General features: G+C 61.9%; 1 protein-coding gene across 1 annotated transcript; it reads right to left on the bottom strand.

Moving 5' to 3' along the window:
* Window positions 1-2,657: 2,657 nt before the first annotated feature.
* LOC114499205 (butyrophilin subfamily 3 member A2-like) lies at window positions 2,658-7,003 on the bottom strand. The gene is made up of 6 exons (XM_036027610.1): window positions 6,967-7,003; window positions 6,404-6,745; window positions 4,535-4,816; window positions 3,045-3,289; window positions 2,916-2,936; window positions 2,658-2,774 (listed from the first exon to the last, which is right to left on the bottom strand). Exons 2-6 carry the CDS (start codon window positions 6,702-6,704, stop codon window positions 2,658-2,660), a joined length of 966 nt encoding a protein of 321 aa, XP_035883503.1. The 5' UTR covers window positions 6,705-6,745; window positions 6,967-7,003.
* Between the last annotated feature and the right edge of the window lie 8,683 nt (window positions 7,004-15,686).

Raw genomic sequence — 15,686 nt, 5'->3', positions numbered from 1 at the left:
TGCGGCCTTGAATGCAGACGCAGCTCCACGGAAGGGTGACCGTTACTGACACCCCCGGCGGGATGGGTACCGGGGGCACACCAGGAACAGTCACCGTGGCGATGATGAGGAAGAGCGGCCTTTCCCCAGGATGCACAGGGAACAGGAACCTCGGGAGCCTCAGTGGCGGTCAGCGGTGGGTGTGCCTCTGCCGGACGTGGATTCTACTGTGTCACAAAAATTCCAGCGACCTCCATCTGCATCTTTCACGCAACACTCCTGCTTCGCTACGACCTGGAGGGGTGAAGGGGGAAGGCTGGGTCTGCTCTGTGCTCCCAGGTCACAGGGTGCGGTACAAAGTGGCCGCTGGTCCCTTCTCGGCCCCGGGTGATGTGGTCACCGGGAATTCATCCCCTGGGTCACGGCGGCCTGCAGAGCCAGTGCAGCGGTGGGCCGTGGCTCTGACAGTCGTCCCTGAAGGATCCCAGTGGGGGTGGCCTTCAGTCACCTGCAGTGGCCTTTACCCTTGGTGCCCTGGGAAGGGACCCTCAGGGCTGCCCGTGACCCTGCCCAACGGGAACCGTCGGCAGCCAAGGGGCAGACGAGAGGGGAGGGAGGGACGGGGGTCGGACATCTCCCTGTAGCGCTGAATTCCGTGTGCGTTACCTATGACACTTAACGTGGGCCTGCCTCAGTTTCCCACTTTCAGAATCGGGCTACGTCCCAGGGTGGCTGTGAAGGTGAGTGAGTGAGGTTCCCCTTGGGCGGCCAGCAGCTGTGGGGGCTGTGGGGAGCCGGCCGAGCCGGCTCAGGAAGGCTGATTGGGTCTGCACCCCGGGGCCCTCCTCTCCCAGGGAAAGACCGAGTGCGTGTTGGTGAAGCCCTCACTGAGTGTTTGTGGTGCGTGTTTTCTCGCTGCCTTGCTGTGCTGTGCAGGAGGCCGCCCTCGGCTGCAGGCAGGGCAGCGAGAAGCAGAGACGTTTCTTCAGCCTGAGGCCCCCATTTCCCACCTGCTGAGCCCGGAGCCGCCGGGGTCTCCAGGGCGGGGCCAGGCCCTGGCTGAGGCACCGGGGAAGTAACCCCCGTTGCAGACGCACGAGGGAGTGGGCCCCCGAGTCCAAGTCTTTTCAAACAGGCCTCAGAGGCCCGGGAAGGGGGTGCGGGAAGGTGCACGGACGGCCTGCAGAAGGGACCTCCTGCACCCGAAGTCCAGGAAACCCCCACCCTCTCGGGGGGTTCACATTTGTCAGGGAGGTCTGTGGGCCCATGAGAGCCCGGTGGTCACTCCCAGGATACCGCCCCACTGCCCAGAACCCACTCTCAGGGGCCGGCGTCACCGAGCCTGTCCTCTCCACGCTCCCCCTGCACACCCGAGGGGACAGTGCCCATGAGCCGGGCCTCCTCCAGGCAGCACCCTCCCAGCGCGGGGACCTGGGAGACCTCCGTCCCTGGGTCTCGGTGGCCCCGGGGAGCCACCGTTCCCTCGGACAGCAGGTGTGGTGGGGTTGTCACAGGCTGTACTGTGTCCCCAAAGATGTGGGCGTCCTAAGCCCAGCAACCGGGAGTGCGGCCTTGTCTGCCAACTGGGTCGCTGTAGACGTGACCTGTCCAGTTGAGGCCCTAACTCAACAAGACTAGTGTCCTCTTTTAGGGACACGGACACGCACACGGGGACAACGCCACGGGAACTTGAACATCCGCCCCCAGCACAGGGAGACAGTGACATTCTGTCCTTTAAGCTGCCTGGTCTGTGGGGCTGCGTCTCCGTCACCTGGGAAACTCGGACAGGAAGTTAGGGGACGCAGGGCAGCACTGCGCACGCCCTGCACGCACACGGCACGTGTGCCCCACACGCAGGCGTCCTTGCCGTCACACCGGCCCAGATGACCCTCACCTGCTCCAGGACGTGGAGGGGGCTGCCGCCCCAGCCTGGACCGGGTCCTTGAAGGCACCTGGGTCTGCAGAGCCTGCTCCTGGGTGGCTACGCCCCCTGCAGACACCACCACCTGCAGCTCAACACTGGCCTCAGAATCCTCAGAGGGCGCCACCGATAAGCCCTGGTGTTCCAGCAGCAAGGTGCTGTCCACGCCGCTGTCTGTCGAGCTGTGCTCCATGTCCCCAGCCAGCAGATTCACCCTGGGCTGGGTGTCTCTCTGTGACGGAAGAAGAAAGCCGTGACTTTTGGTGGCAGGGGCCTGCAGCCAGCCCTCCCCAACCACTTCTGGGGGAGATGCCACTTCGTCTGCCAGCTCAGATGGGGCCGTGCGGTAGCAGAGAAAAATACTTTGTGGGGCGAGGTGCAGCCTTGGCCCCCAACACCACCGGTCATCCCAGACGGGGGGAAGGGGGGGCTGGAGTTGAACCCAGCAAGACAGGTCTGCATCCGGACCCCTGGGACCTGGGAATGTGGCCTGGTTGGACACGGGGTCTTTGCAGACGAGGGAGCCGTACTGGACGAGAGTGGGCCCTACGTCCAGTGCCCACTGAGGGTCATCAGGAGACAGACCCACGGGGAAGAGGCCGGATGAGAACAGAGGCCGGTGCTGACTGATGGGCGCTCACTCGAAGGAGCACCCAGGAGAGCTGGCCACTGGAGATGAGATGACTGCAGGGGCGGTGGGACCCCACCCCAAGCCTTGGAGGAAGCCAGCTTGCCCCACCCCTAAATAACACCTGGATCAGACTTGTGGCCTCCACATCCGGGAGCTGGTCAGTTCTGTGTCTTTCAGCCCCGAGTTGGGGAGGACGTTTCGCAGCTCCGGGAAGCCATACAAGCCCCGTGTCCTGTGCACCCCCTGTGCACCCCGAGGTCTAGGCAAGCAGAGTGGGGTCTTCCCCAGCACACCCGCTCCGGGCTCTAGTGGGGGAAGCAGACACCGCCCCAAAGGCTGAGCTGCGCACGCTGGGGACGCGCAGGGACTGGGATGGGGGCTTACCGAGGTGGTCCTGCAGCGTCTCTGGAAATAAACAGAAAAAGAAAGTCCCATCAAGGGGACACATAGGAGGATCCAGGGGTGGACGTGGGAGGGGAAGGGAGGTGGCGACCTCCTGCAACTGGACCTCACCTTGGGTGCTTTGCTGCTGCTGCAGCTCTGCCCGCGCTGCTCCTCCCTCAGCTCGAGCTGCTTTTCTCTCAGCTCACGCTGCTTCTTTCTCAGCTTCCGCTTTATCTCCTTCTTCTGGGACAGGGCCTGGATCCTCTTCTGCTGTCGGTGCAGCAAGCACCCCACACCCAACAAGAGCCCCACAAGAGACAGCAGGGTCAGTGAGAGCACCACCATCCGAGGCTGTGTGTCCCTGAAGAAGGCACCTGCGAAGGAATAGTGTCAGGTCCTGAAGGGACCTCTCTGTCCCCAGAGCGCCCAGACTCTCACTGTCACACAGTCAGGACGGTTTTCCTGAAACGTCTCCACCCCCATGGGATCACATGGAGCATGAGGACGCACACACAGTGTCACTGACGTCCTGTCTGCACCCCCCCCCACTGACTATCTGTCCCCCAGTCAGCAGAGTCTGGTGACGAAGAACGAACTCTGGGGCTGGGGGCCTGGGTTCCAGTCCCGGGTCTCCTGCCCGACCAGCGCTGTGACCTTGAACTAATGACGTAACCGTCTGTTGCTGCGTCCTGATCAGGGAGAGCATTAGGTTAGTGCTTATGCAGTGCCTGACGCAGGGTGAGTGCCACGCAGGTTTCATTCAGTTTTGAAAACTGAATAGTTTATTTTATCCTGTTTACAGCGAAATCAGGCACCTATGCAACTGCTATGCACGGTGTTCGTCCCGTCCTGTGTCTCGGTGACCTGCCCGCTCCAGCACAGCGAGCAGGCCCGTGTCTCTCCCCCAGGGCAGCGCCCACTGCGCACTGGGTCCCCTCTGGTGGGCACCCCAGGCTCTGCCCTTTGTCCCGGGGATCACTTCTTTAAAAATACCCGGTCACAGGGGTCACATCCCACCACTGCAGGCTGGCCCGTCGGGTGGTCCCCAGAAGTGGGTTTTGCATCAGCCAGTGAGCCGTTCCGGTGCAGACGGCCCTGCGCCCCCACAGCACGGGTGCCAACCCACACCAACACCATCCAACACCGGGAGCACAGACGGCTACGGGACTGTCTCCCCACAGCCCGCCACCAGAGGGCGCCCACCACCTCGTTTGTCCTGCTGCTGCCAAATTCCCAGGAGGAAATAGTTCCGTTTTGTCAGATTTGGCATCTTCCTGGGAGTTTTACCTTCCTGGGAACTGATGATTCCTGTTTTTGCTCTTTTATCCACCGTGTTCCTTTCTATTGTAAGGACATTAGCCTTTCACTGAGATTTGGGGTGTATGTATTTCCCCTCCTGGTGTGTTTGCTGAACTTTCCCATCTGCCCCCATGTCCCACGGTCTGGCAGCGTGTGTGGCAGGCAGGAAGTGCTCAGAAGGTGTCTGTGACATAAACTGTTTCAGGGGAAGGAGCCCCACATTCCCGCTCTGTGCCACACAGGGACCCACTTCAGCAGGAGAACCCACTGCCTTCCCCAAGGGGCACCAAGCAGGCCAGGGCAGGGGGCAGGGCACTCACCTGGGATGGAAAGCCTGGCTGACCTCTCCTGGCCCAGCAGGGGGCTTCTGATGACACAGGAGACCCCCTCCCCAGAGCCGTCTTCCAGGATCACAGAGGCTAGGGCTGCATAAAGGCCCTGGGGGTCTGCAGCCGCAGATGCTGCCTCCGAGGACAAGCTCTGTCCCCTGGCGTCTGTCCACTGGATCTGGGGCTGCGGGTACCAGCCGGCAGACATGCAGTTCACACGGATCCCTCCAGCCTCGTAGCCCTTCATGTCAATGTGGGGATCAGAGCCCAGCGCTGGTGAGGAGAAGTGAGCTGAATCGTGGGGAGCCCTCTGTACTGGTGGGGTCTCCTCACCAGGGAGGGGCGCACACACTGACGAGCCCAGCAGGGACTGACCAGGAGCTGCTCCCAGCGTGTGCTGTGCAGCAGAGACTGATCCCCGAGGGGGCCACTGCCTGACCCTGGCTGGGCCCTCGTGCTGGATCCAGGGGGCTCTGGGCCAGAGCAGAGGCTGCTTCCCCCAAGTCCCCTTAGAGACTGCCGCAGCCTCCCCTCCCCCCTGCCCCAGACAGGCTGGTCCCTGGCAGAGCCCCTCACCCCACCCTGGGCAAGCATGGAGGTGGTGCCCCTTAGCCTGAGTAGGTCACACCCCACTGCCCCTTGCCCTGCTGCCTGTCCAGTGGGGGCTGTGCGCTCCCGTGAGTAGGAGGAGACACACGGTGTCCTGCTGCCGCCCGAGCGGGAACTCATATGCAAGGCCCCTCGGGAGGCTCCTGCTGCCCTCACTGCCAGGCTGCTGGGCTCTCCCTGCAGGGTCTCCCCCCGGGAGTGTCCACAGCGAGGCTGTGCAGAGGGGAACCTGTCCCACGGAAGACAGCGGACCCGGGGCCAGGAAGAGGGGAGCTACTGCCACCTGTCCCCATGCCCCTGACCAACGGAGGGGGAGGCAGCCCTCTGAGGACCTGAACACACAGAGTCCTGCAGGGGGGCTCCGTCGGGGGAGCCAAGGTCTGCAGGAAGGGACAGCAGGCTGAGGAGGGACCATGCGGGGACAAGGCCAGGGGGCCGCGCCGTCCCTGCTCCACCAGCCCCCACGCACTGGAAGCCACAGGGCAGGGCTGTGTCCGGGGAAGGAGAACTGATGCCCGGACACAGGCAAGTTTGTGGGGCAGCACCGCGGACAAGGTGTTTCCTCACTGGGGTGGGTCATGGCCACGTCAAGGCCACTCAAGGGTGGGGTGACAGCACAGAGGAAACAGGAACTGTATGCAGTGATCCACCTCCCTGTGCCGGCTGTGAGTGACCAGTGACACCCGCACCATCCTGACCGCGTCCCGCCCAGAGCCCAGCGCTGCTTCCACATCCTCCGAACCGCACCGAGTCCTCCCTGATGCCCCCTCTGAGACACCCCGGCTCCCCTGTCCCTAGGGGAGCGTCCTCCCTCGCTGCACCGAGGACGACACAACCTGTTCAACTGCAGCTGTGTTCCCGGGGGTGGGGCAGGGGAAGTGGACCCCACAGGAGTTGTCCCTGCAGCTCAGCCTCCTGGACCCACCACAGCGGGCGCCTGAGGGTCCCATGGCCACGGTCTCAATCACACTGAACCCAAACACCAGGTGGCACCCACTGTGGGGAGGTCTACTCCTCCTTCCTGTCCCCGACCTCCACTCCGCTCTGAGACTGGTGGGTGCCGTGGGGGTCTCTGTACTGGGTGCAGGAGCAAGTCACTTTGGGGGATCCCTGGGTGTGTCACGGGCCTCAGAGGCGCCGACATGGAGGCCAAGGGGGTGGATGCTGCTGAGCAGCCCACATGCTCTGGGGTAGGTCTGCAGCCTCTGCCCCCGCCCACGGAAAGGAGCCTGGAACAAGTCTGACGCTCACCTGCCACCTGCAGCTCCACCTGGGCTTCTGCATAGAAGTCTCCATCTTGGAAATAACACAGGTAGGTTCCGTTGTCAGAGACGCTGACATTGCGAATCCGGAGAGCGGCCTTCCCCGCAGTGACGTCCTCTCGTGAAATCGAAGTTCTCCCTCGAAACTCCTCTGCCGGGGTGTCCTCCTGCCCGTGTGCATACACGTGCACTACCTGCCTAGGGCTGGGTCTCGCCCATGTCAGCTCCTTGTTCTCAGCGCTCATCTTCGGGGACAGGTGACAGGGCAGGTCTGCGTCTTCACCCACCATGGCCAGGATGGGCTCGGGGGGTCCGACCACAGCAAACTCAGCTGGTCATCAGAAGGGGGGCTCCGTCAGAGTGAGCAGGCCCAGAGGGCCACGGGGTGTCCCAGCAGGGAGAGTGAAGTGACAGACACCTAGACGGGAACTCAGTCCTCACACAGGTGCGGTGTGGACAGGCAGTGCAGGGGTGGGGGGCGGGCGGAATCCCGGGTTCTGGCTGGGCCCGAAGGGAAAGGATTCAGACACACAGACGCACAGCCGGTCCTACCTGAGCAGGGGCTGAGCAGCTGGACCACGGCGAGGCACACAGGGAGGGCAGGCAGCTGGAGCACCAGGCACCTCCCCATCCTGACCTGCTGTGCACAGAGAGAGGCCAGCAGGGGCTGGGCAGCAGGGACCACCTGGGCTGCCTGCCCAGGGCCGACCCGGGCACCACTGCCATCACTGGGGACCCAAGAGCCTCCTCTGCAAATGTCCCCTGGGGGTCTCTTCTCCTTGGATCCCTCCATGGAAATCAGCCATGACACATGGGGCGGTAATGCAGGTACCTTATCCCTCGCCAGCAGGGAGCACCGGGCTCTCCTGTGGGAACCTGCTCAGAAGCCCCGCCGCTGCCCCCACTTCCATGCCCCAGCCAGTTGCCCACCCCCAGACCACCCCCTGAGGAAGTCAGGCCCCCTGGGCTCTGAGTATCCATCCCCCTGCTGCCCCCTGCAGGCCGCACTCTACACAGCAGCCAACGAGTCCTGCCCCCTCACCTCCCTCCTGGGCAGCTCCTTACAGGGGTCCTATGTCACCCAGGGCAGAAGACCAGGGCCTTGCTACCCTGTGCTTTAAAATGTCTGACTGTTTTAGGGAATGGCTGGGTTGGGGGGGCATAGATCAGGGAAAATAGAGACAACTGTACTTAAACAACAATATAAATAAATAAATAAATAAATAAGGTAAAATCTGAAATTTTTTTCAACGGTATGGCTAACTTTTTTTAAAAAGATTTTTTAGTTATTTATTATTTTTGAAGAGGGAAGGGAGGGAGAAACAGAGACAGAGAGTCAAATCAATGTGCGGTTGCTGGAGGCCGTGGCCTGCAACCCAGGCATGTGCCCTGACTGGGAATCGAACCTGCGACACTTTGGTTCGCAGCCCACACTCAATCCACTGAGCTACACCAGCCAGGGCAGTTTTTTAAATGATTTTCTTTGTTTACTGCTAGAGAGTGGAAGGGAGGGATAAAGAGAGGGAGAGAAACATTCCTCTGTGGCTGCCTCTAGCACACCCCTTCCTGGGGGCCTGGCGACAGCCCAGGCATGCGCCCTAGTCTGGGATTCCTCCAGCCACCCTTTGGGCCGATGGCCGGCGCTCAAACCACTGAGGCACACCAGCCAGGGATGGAAAAGTTTATCCTTAGTCCCATGGATCACACTGGTAGGAATTACTCTTAAAGAAAAACTGGCATTAACACAAAGCTTTATATTTAATGATGCTCATTAGTAAAATCTACAAGAGCACAATGTATAGATTGCATCCGATTTTGTTAAAATTATGAATAAAAACATGTTATTAAAACCATAATTCCTGCCCTGGCTGGTGTGGCACAGTGGATTCAGCGCCAGCCTATAAACCAAAAGGTCATTGGTTTGATTCCCGGTCAGGACACAGGCCTGGGTTGTGGGCCAGGTCCCCAGTAGGGGGTGTGAAAGAGGCAGCCACACATTGATTTCTCTCCCCCTTTCTCCTTCCCTTCCCCTGTCTCTAAAGATAAATAAATCTTTGAAAAAATGTAATTCCTAGACACACAGTGACACAACACACAACAGTGAGAAGCCGAAAGCTCCCTCTCTCCGATCAGGAGGAAGACAGACCCCCACTCTCACCACCTCCCCGCACCAGAGTACTGGGAGTCCGAGCAACAGCGGTCACGCGAGACAGAGACAAACAGCAAGCACATCAGAGGGAGAAGGAGCCTTCGCACTGCTCGCAGACGGCAGGACGAGTACGTAGGACTGTTTGAGGACCCGCAAACTCCCGTGAGAACGTGGAAATGAAGGCAGTGAGGTCGCAGGACACAACGTGGACACCATGTGCACTTCCGAGCAGCAGTGACGGGGAACCAGAGGGAGGTGTCGTTAACCCCTCCTGCAGTTGTGTCCAAAAGCAGAAAACACCCGGGAACAAGGTCAACCAGAGAGCGGACAGCCTGCGCCCTGAGGGCTGGAGTAACCAAGAAAGGAGACGAAAAGGGGACACTCGATGGGGGACACACTGAGCTCATGGTCGGCAGGAGCAACACGGTCACACCGTCTTCGCTGCCTAAAGCCAAGCCCAGACTCAGGCTGTCCTTGTTAAAACGCCGATGGCCTTCTCCTCAGAAGGACAACAAGGAATCCTGAAATTTATAGGGAACCCAAAGGACACCACGTGGCCAGAAAAACATCTAAACAGAACAAAATTCAAGGCATCGCATCCTGATGTCACAGCGCTGGCAGAAAACAGACTCGCAGTCAATGTGACGGAACCGACAGCCGCACAGGAAGTGTCACCCACATGGACACTCATCTACAACAGAGGAGGCAAGGACATACCATGGGGGAAAGACAGTCTCTTCAACAGATGTTGGGACAACTGGACAGGCACGTGCAGGAGACGGGGCCTGGGTCACCTCCTGACACCGCGTACAGGAAGGACCACAAACCGGTGAACGACAGGAATGAGACCCCAAACCAGAGCCCTGGAGGAAACACAGGCCCCGAACCCTGATGCCACCCCTCACACTGTCTCTCTGGGGTGACCGCCCAGGGCGGGGCAGCAAACGGAAACCGAACAGATGGGGCCACGTGGAACTGCAGTGTCCGCACAGCAGAGGGAGCAGCAACGCAGGGAGAAGACAACTCAGAGACGGAAGAAGGCCTTGGCCGACCATACGATCAGCCAGGGGTTAGTATCCAAAACGGACAAAGAACACAGATCTTTTAACACCAAAAAAATCCCCCCAAACAATGGGATTTTGCCAATGGACCAACCACCCGAACAGACATTTCTCCAAAGAAGAGACACGCGGACTGGGGCCCCTCTGTGGTCAGACCGTGTGGCAGGTCCCGGCTCCAACGGACATGTGTGTGTGTTGGTTCAGATTTGACGTTTTACAAATAATTGTGGCACACACATCTTTACACGCACATCTTTAAGGCACGCACCTGGTAACCCGCCCCACTGTCTCTAACACCCTCTCTCAGCAGGTACAGGATGACCTGCCCACCTACATGTGACGGCAGGGACACAGCCCGTGCGCCCGAGAACTCCAGACACGGACTCCACAGGAACTGACTCCCACCCGCAGACATTCAGCTCCCAGACGCACGCTGACCTTGAACCAGCTGCCTGAACAGCCTGTGTTGCTTGCACACGGCCCGTCAATGCAGACACCCAACACCCTCCCGTGCCAGTTTCTCCTGCTCTTTTCCCTTCCTTCTCCCTCCTTACAAAACCCCTGCCCGGAGTTTCCGGGCACTGGTGGGAGGAGTCCGAAGCTGTGTGCGGGCAGGCGGGTCACTCAACCCCTCTGAGCCTCAGGTTCTGGAAAAGCCCTGTCTGGTCCCTCGGGCCCTGGGCCCTCAGGAGATGCTGCACCTGCTGCTTGTTCGTCACTGAGGCAGACGTGTTGGCGGGGAGGCTGCGGCCTTTCTAACTGGCCTGGGCCTCTGCTCACATTTAAGTCTCCCCCCACCCCAGTACGGGGGACTGTGGGCTGGGTCACTGCCTGGGCGGGGGGAGCACTCGGTGGGAAGGTGGCAAAACCCACGCCTCCTCCCAGAGGGTGGGACACGCAGAAGTACCGGTGAACCGGTCACCCTGTTCACCTGTGACACCTGCCCTTGGGGTGACTCCTAGGAGCCAGGTCACTGCAGGGCGGGCTGCAGAAACCAAAGGACCCCCACGCGTCACTGCGCCCACTCACCCTCCCGGCACTTGGCACATAGCAGGCACGCGGTCTCCCGGTTGTGGTGGGCCGTGAAGGAGTCCGGCTCGCACGGGCTGCACTGGGTGCCGTGGTCCAGGTCACAGTCTCTGCTGACGTAGGACGCTGTGAAGAGGGGCGCACAGAGGTGATGATGTGGCTCAGAGCACAGACCCGACCTGGTCCCTGCTGCTTCTGCCTGAGGAGGCCACCTCTCCCCTCCTGCCCCCGTGGGACGTTTCAGACTGATTCTCGGCTCCATGTGTCCCAGGGACTGGGGACCTGACTCACCCTCGGCTCTTCACGACTTGCTGCAGCTTCGGGGTGAGGGGTGCTGACTGTGCACCCCAGAGTCTGTGCTCACCCCTCCCCCTGGGGGCCACTCCACAGCTTCCTGGCCAGGGCACAGGGGAGCCCAGGTCGTCCAGAAACCAGCATCGCCCCGTCCCGACGGGGTTGATTTTTAGCAAATAAAAGCCCCGGCTTCTTAAGACAAAATCTCCGCCCATCGCAGGAAAAAGGTGGCTTTGGTTTCGGCAACTACTGCAACCGGGCACCAGCGCCCAACTCCCTGTCCCTGCTCCGCCCCTGGAATCTCACCCCCAAGCCCAGGACTGTGAGCCACCGCTCCTCCCACCCGAAACCCCGCCCCTACGCCCCGGGGGTGCAGCTAGGGCTACTACCCACGTCCTCCCACTCGTGTCTGGTCAAATGGGGAAAAGCGTTCCTCTTCATCACATTCTGAACAGTCAGCGACTGTGCCTGCCAGGCTCCACGGAGGCCCGGGAAGACCGTGGACTTTCTCCAGTCCCTCAAGAAAAGTTAGGGCCCACCTCAGGTCCCCCTCGCCAATGTGACCTGCACCAGGGCCCACACCCTGCGGACTGGAGGCAGCCCCGGCTGCCCCGGCCCTCGGCTCGGCAGGGCTAGGGGAGGACGGTCCAGGGGCCGCCCGAGCACTAGCTGCCCGGAGACCAGGGGTCTCCAGCCCCGAGGCGCGGACGAGTCCCTGTCCCGGCGTGTTAGGAACCCGGCCACGAGTTGAACTCGGCTGAGCTGCGCGTTCTGTCCCTCCACACCCCACCCCGGGCCTCTCTCGTCGAGAATCTGGGGTTCCGCAGGAGTGGGAAGTGAGGCCGCCCGTGCGCTGGGAGAATTCCCACCCTGGGCCGCTGGGACCCGCGGGTGCTCGGACCCCAGTGCATGGGGTGGGGGGTGTCGAAACAGAATGCGCTGCTTTCTGCCTGCCCCACCTTCGCCCTGGCCGCGCTCCCAGCTCGCACTCTGTCCGCGAGGTCTTCCAGCCCCGGGCGACACCCGCCCCGCTGTCGGGGTCTGCCCTCCCCGAGGGCCCCACACCTACCCGCGCCCCGACGGGGAGCAGCTGCAAAGTCGGGAGAAGAGCGCGCAGAGACCGCAGGGAGCCCCGCTCCGGAGCAGCGGCGGAGCCGGATGTACCAGTTACACTAACACCGCAGCCCAGGTGCGTCCTCCCGGCCGGCGCAAGGCGGCGGGAACCGCCCCGTCCAGGGCAGCCCGGCTGCGGGAGAGTGTCTTCCCTACGCCTCCGCCCCTAGTGGTCGACGCAATTACCGCCTTTCTTCTGATCTAGCTTCTTCCCTGGAGCACGCTGGGCTCTCAGCGAGTCCCCTGGAGCCAAGCAAGGAAAACAAAATGCTAAAAAAGCCTCACTTTTCAGATGGCGGAAAGGCAGATCGGGCCTGGGGCTCCACGGAGAAGCACCGTCCTGGCTGCCGGGAGGTTCCCCTTCCGGCAGCTCCGGATAAGGGAGGGGCCTCAGTGGGGAGAACTGGGAACCCCGGGTAGAGGCCCGGCCCGGTCCTAGCCCGGCGCCCGGCGCCCGGCCCCGCCCCCAGCCCGGGCTGTCACTCACTCTCCTGCAGGGGCTCCGACTCAGACCGCGCACCGCTGGGGGGCCCGCTGCACACGGGCTGGGATCCTCCGTCTTTTCCCTTCTCATGAAGACACAGGTGATGATGGTGCCCAGACAAACCCGGGGAACATGAAACAGCTCCCGACCAAACCACCGCTGTCTGCGCTCTGACACCGGGAGACACAGGAAACGTGTCAGTGACACGCTGACATACTTTCCAGCAGCCGCGGGACTGAGTTCAGACACACCCCACGTGCGCTTGTGAAGGGTGTGAAAGCCCTCGGTCGGGGCACCTGCACCCCGAGTCCATGGCAGCACCGCTCAGGACGGGGAGACACGGAGCCCCTCAGTAAGATGCACAGACACACGGACAACTGAGTGGCCCTGTGTGCACACAGACACACGCACACACACCCACTGGAACCCGACACCACAGGAAGGAGGACCCTTGACCTCGTAGGACCGTGGACCCACCAGGGGACCAGGACTCCGTGAGGCACTGAGACAGAGACACCCCTCAGGTGACCTCATGTCACATGCACCCCAAACACCACCCAACGTCATGAGACGTCCCCTCTGACCCTCCAGGGGTTCTGTCGTCTTCAGACCGTGCAGGTGGGTCTTTGGGTCGTTGTTAGTTTCTGCGTCTGCTGTGACGACACAGCCCAACTCCTCCCGGGCCTGGGGACGTCCAGGCTCCCCAACACCACTGACTGAAAAGCTGTCCTTGTCACAGAGCCATCAGAGCTCAGGGTTTGTTTGTTTAAAAATGTCCCCGAGTCCCTGAGCAGGAGAGTGAACACCACCACACGTGTCTGCCGGCACCTACGACTGAGAGTCCCTCGGCCACACAGAGAGGTGACGCCCTGGCAGGTCCCACTGTGACCCAGGGGCTGGGGACACGAGCCTGAACGAGAGAAGCCGGGCACACAAGGACACATATCACTGGGTTCTGTGTCTGTGACCCGTCCTGAACAGGGGGTCCGTACTAGAAAGTAACTCGGGGTTGCTGGGGCTGGGAGGGGAGGGGAGGGGAGAGGGGTGCTGCTGGTCCCAGGGCTGATGGGAAGGAGCGGGACCGGCACTGCCCCCGTCAGATGGCTCCCCCGGGTCACGGGGTCTCCTCTCCTCAGACAGACCCCTTAACAACAGGGACCCCCTCCCTCCTGGACCGGGTGGGCCGCACACCGTGTCCGCCGTGGAGTTGCACAGCTGCAGGAGCACTGTCCCCTCGGGACACCTGGGGGTGGGGGTGACACAGCTTCACTGTTCCTGCTTCCATGTCTCTCCAGCCCCAGGCTCCCGGGTCCACACTGTCACCAACAGAAGGTGTCTCCGTGGGGCGCTCCCCCAGCCCACTTTGGGGAGCACTGTGTGCTGTGATACAGACCGAATGAGGGGCCTGTGGTCACAGGAAGCCCCAGCCTCACCCCAGAACCAGCCCTGGTCCCACCAGGAGGACAGTTGACCTGTTCTCCCCCCCGATGGACGTCCATGGCCGTGTGTGTGGGCCTGGGAGCTGGAGGGGAGGGGTCCGTCCTGCTTTAACAAAGGCTGGGGACCCAGCTGCTCCCTCCTCCCTGTTGCCAGCTGAGGGCGCACCGTCAGTGCAGCGCGTTCTGGCGTCCTGGGCAGGTTCGCTCAGGCCCGAGGTGGGGAGGAGTGATTCACTAGCTGAGGAAGTCATGTGGGTTTCTCCCAGCACTCCCCCACCCCCGCAGGGCAGGGCGGCACCTATCCAGGACCCTCAGCTCTGTGTTTCCTCCAACCCCGGATCCCCACCTTCTTTCTGGGGAGCTTGGGGCTTATTCTCGGACCCCAAACTCCAGATCACAAAGGGAAAAACACTGGAATTTCTTCCAGGTTCAACAGCGTTTAGGAACTGAAAGCCTGTCCAACCTGTCCCTTGGCTCTCCTGTGACCACTGCAGGGAACACGAAGAACACGGGTCCAGCGTGGTTAGAATTCAGCTGTGGAGCCAGGGTGTGGTCTTTTTAGAAAGAACTGCGGCTCCTGTTCCCTCTGCCCACCCATTTATTCCAACCCAGAAAGCACCTAGAGAGGCAGAGACAGGCTCCCCAAGGCAGTTTCCTGCTTTGCTCTCTGCTGAGGGCGCAGCTGGGACAGAGCAGCGTTAACCCTTGCCACCCGGGGCATTTTAGTCTTAGGTCACAGTTCCCAACCACCCCCTCCACCCCCGTGACCCACTGAGTCACCTGGAGTCCCGCCAAAGAAATGTGAGGAAAGTCCCCCCAGCGCCCGGGAGGGGCGGTGTTCACACAGTGAGAAGCAGGCCCAGGAGGCAGGGGTCCCATCCGCTGTCCCAGGAGCCAGCTGAGGACGTGGACCCACAGGGCCTGGGTGGCCCCACCGACTGCCCCTCCCTGCCCTGCTCCCCGGCCCTTCTCCTGCTTCCGTTCCTCTGGGACCACTGTCCCCAGTGCTGCGTCCCCAGGGCCAGAGTGGGCGGCCTGCCTCTGCTGAGACAGCCTGGGGTGCCAGGAGGGAGGGTGGGGCAGCAGGCACAGACCCCATAGCCCGCTGCAAAGGGAGGCCGTGGCCCCCGCCCACAGCTCAGGAAGACGGGGGGAGAAGCGGGAGTGAGGAGGGCACAGGCGGGACCCTGGGGCCCGGACGTCCACGTGTTTCCCCCTGACCCCCAAGGCCCAGGGCAAGACGGGTGGGACAGGGTGCTCACCGGTGGGCACTTGGGCTGCTCCCAGCACTGGGCTCCTGTAAACTGTGCTGCTGTGAACGTGGGGGGCAGGGCGCTTTTGGATTTGGGTTTCAGGGTTCCTAGGGTATGATCCCCGAAAGGGGGTCGCTGGGTCAGAGGCAGATCCCCTGACAGCTCCCTGAGGATCCCCACACTGTTTCCACAGGGGCCAGCGCCCGTCTGCGCCCCCGCCAGCAGGGCAGGGGGATGGCTCCCTCCGCCCCCCACCGCGCCCGCCCCTGACATTGGTGGACGTGCTGGTGCGGCCTACTGGCCGGCGGGAGGGGGCCCCTCGCTGCTGCGGGACAACTCTGACCTGCAGGCACACCTGCCCAAGTGTGCGGAGGTCTCGCTGGGAATGACTGGGTTCCTTCCCGTGTTGGAGGGGACTGGAGGGGGGGAGCCAGGGACTGTGTGATGCAG

The sequence above is a fragment of the Phyllostomus discolor genome, chromosome 6 (assembly GCF_004126475.2).
Source record: "Phyllostomus discolor isolate MPI-MPIP mPhyDis1 chromosome 6, mPhyDis1.pri.v3, whole genome shotgun sequence".
NCBI classification, from domain to species: Eukaryota; Metazoa; Chordata; class Mammalia; order Chiroptera; family Phyllostomidae; genus Phyllostomus; species Phyllostomus discolor.
Note: the sequence above shows the minus strand (reverse complement) of the source record. Positions and strands in the feature narration are given on the sequence as shown.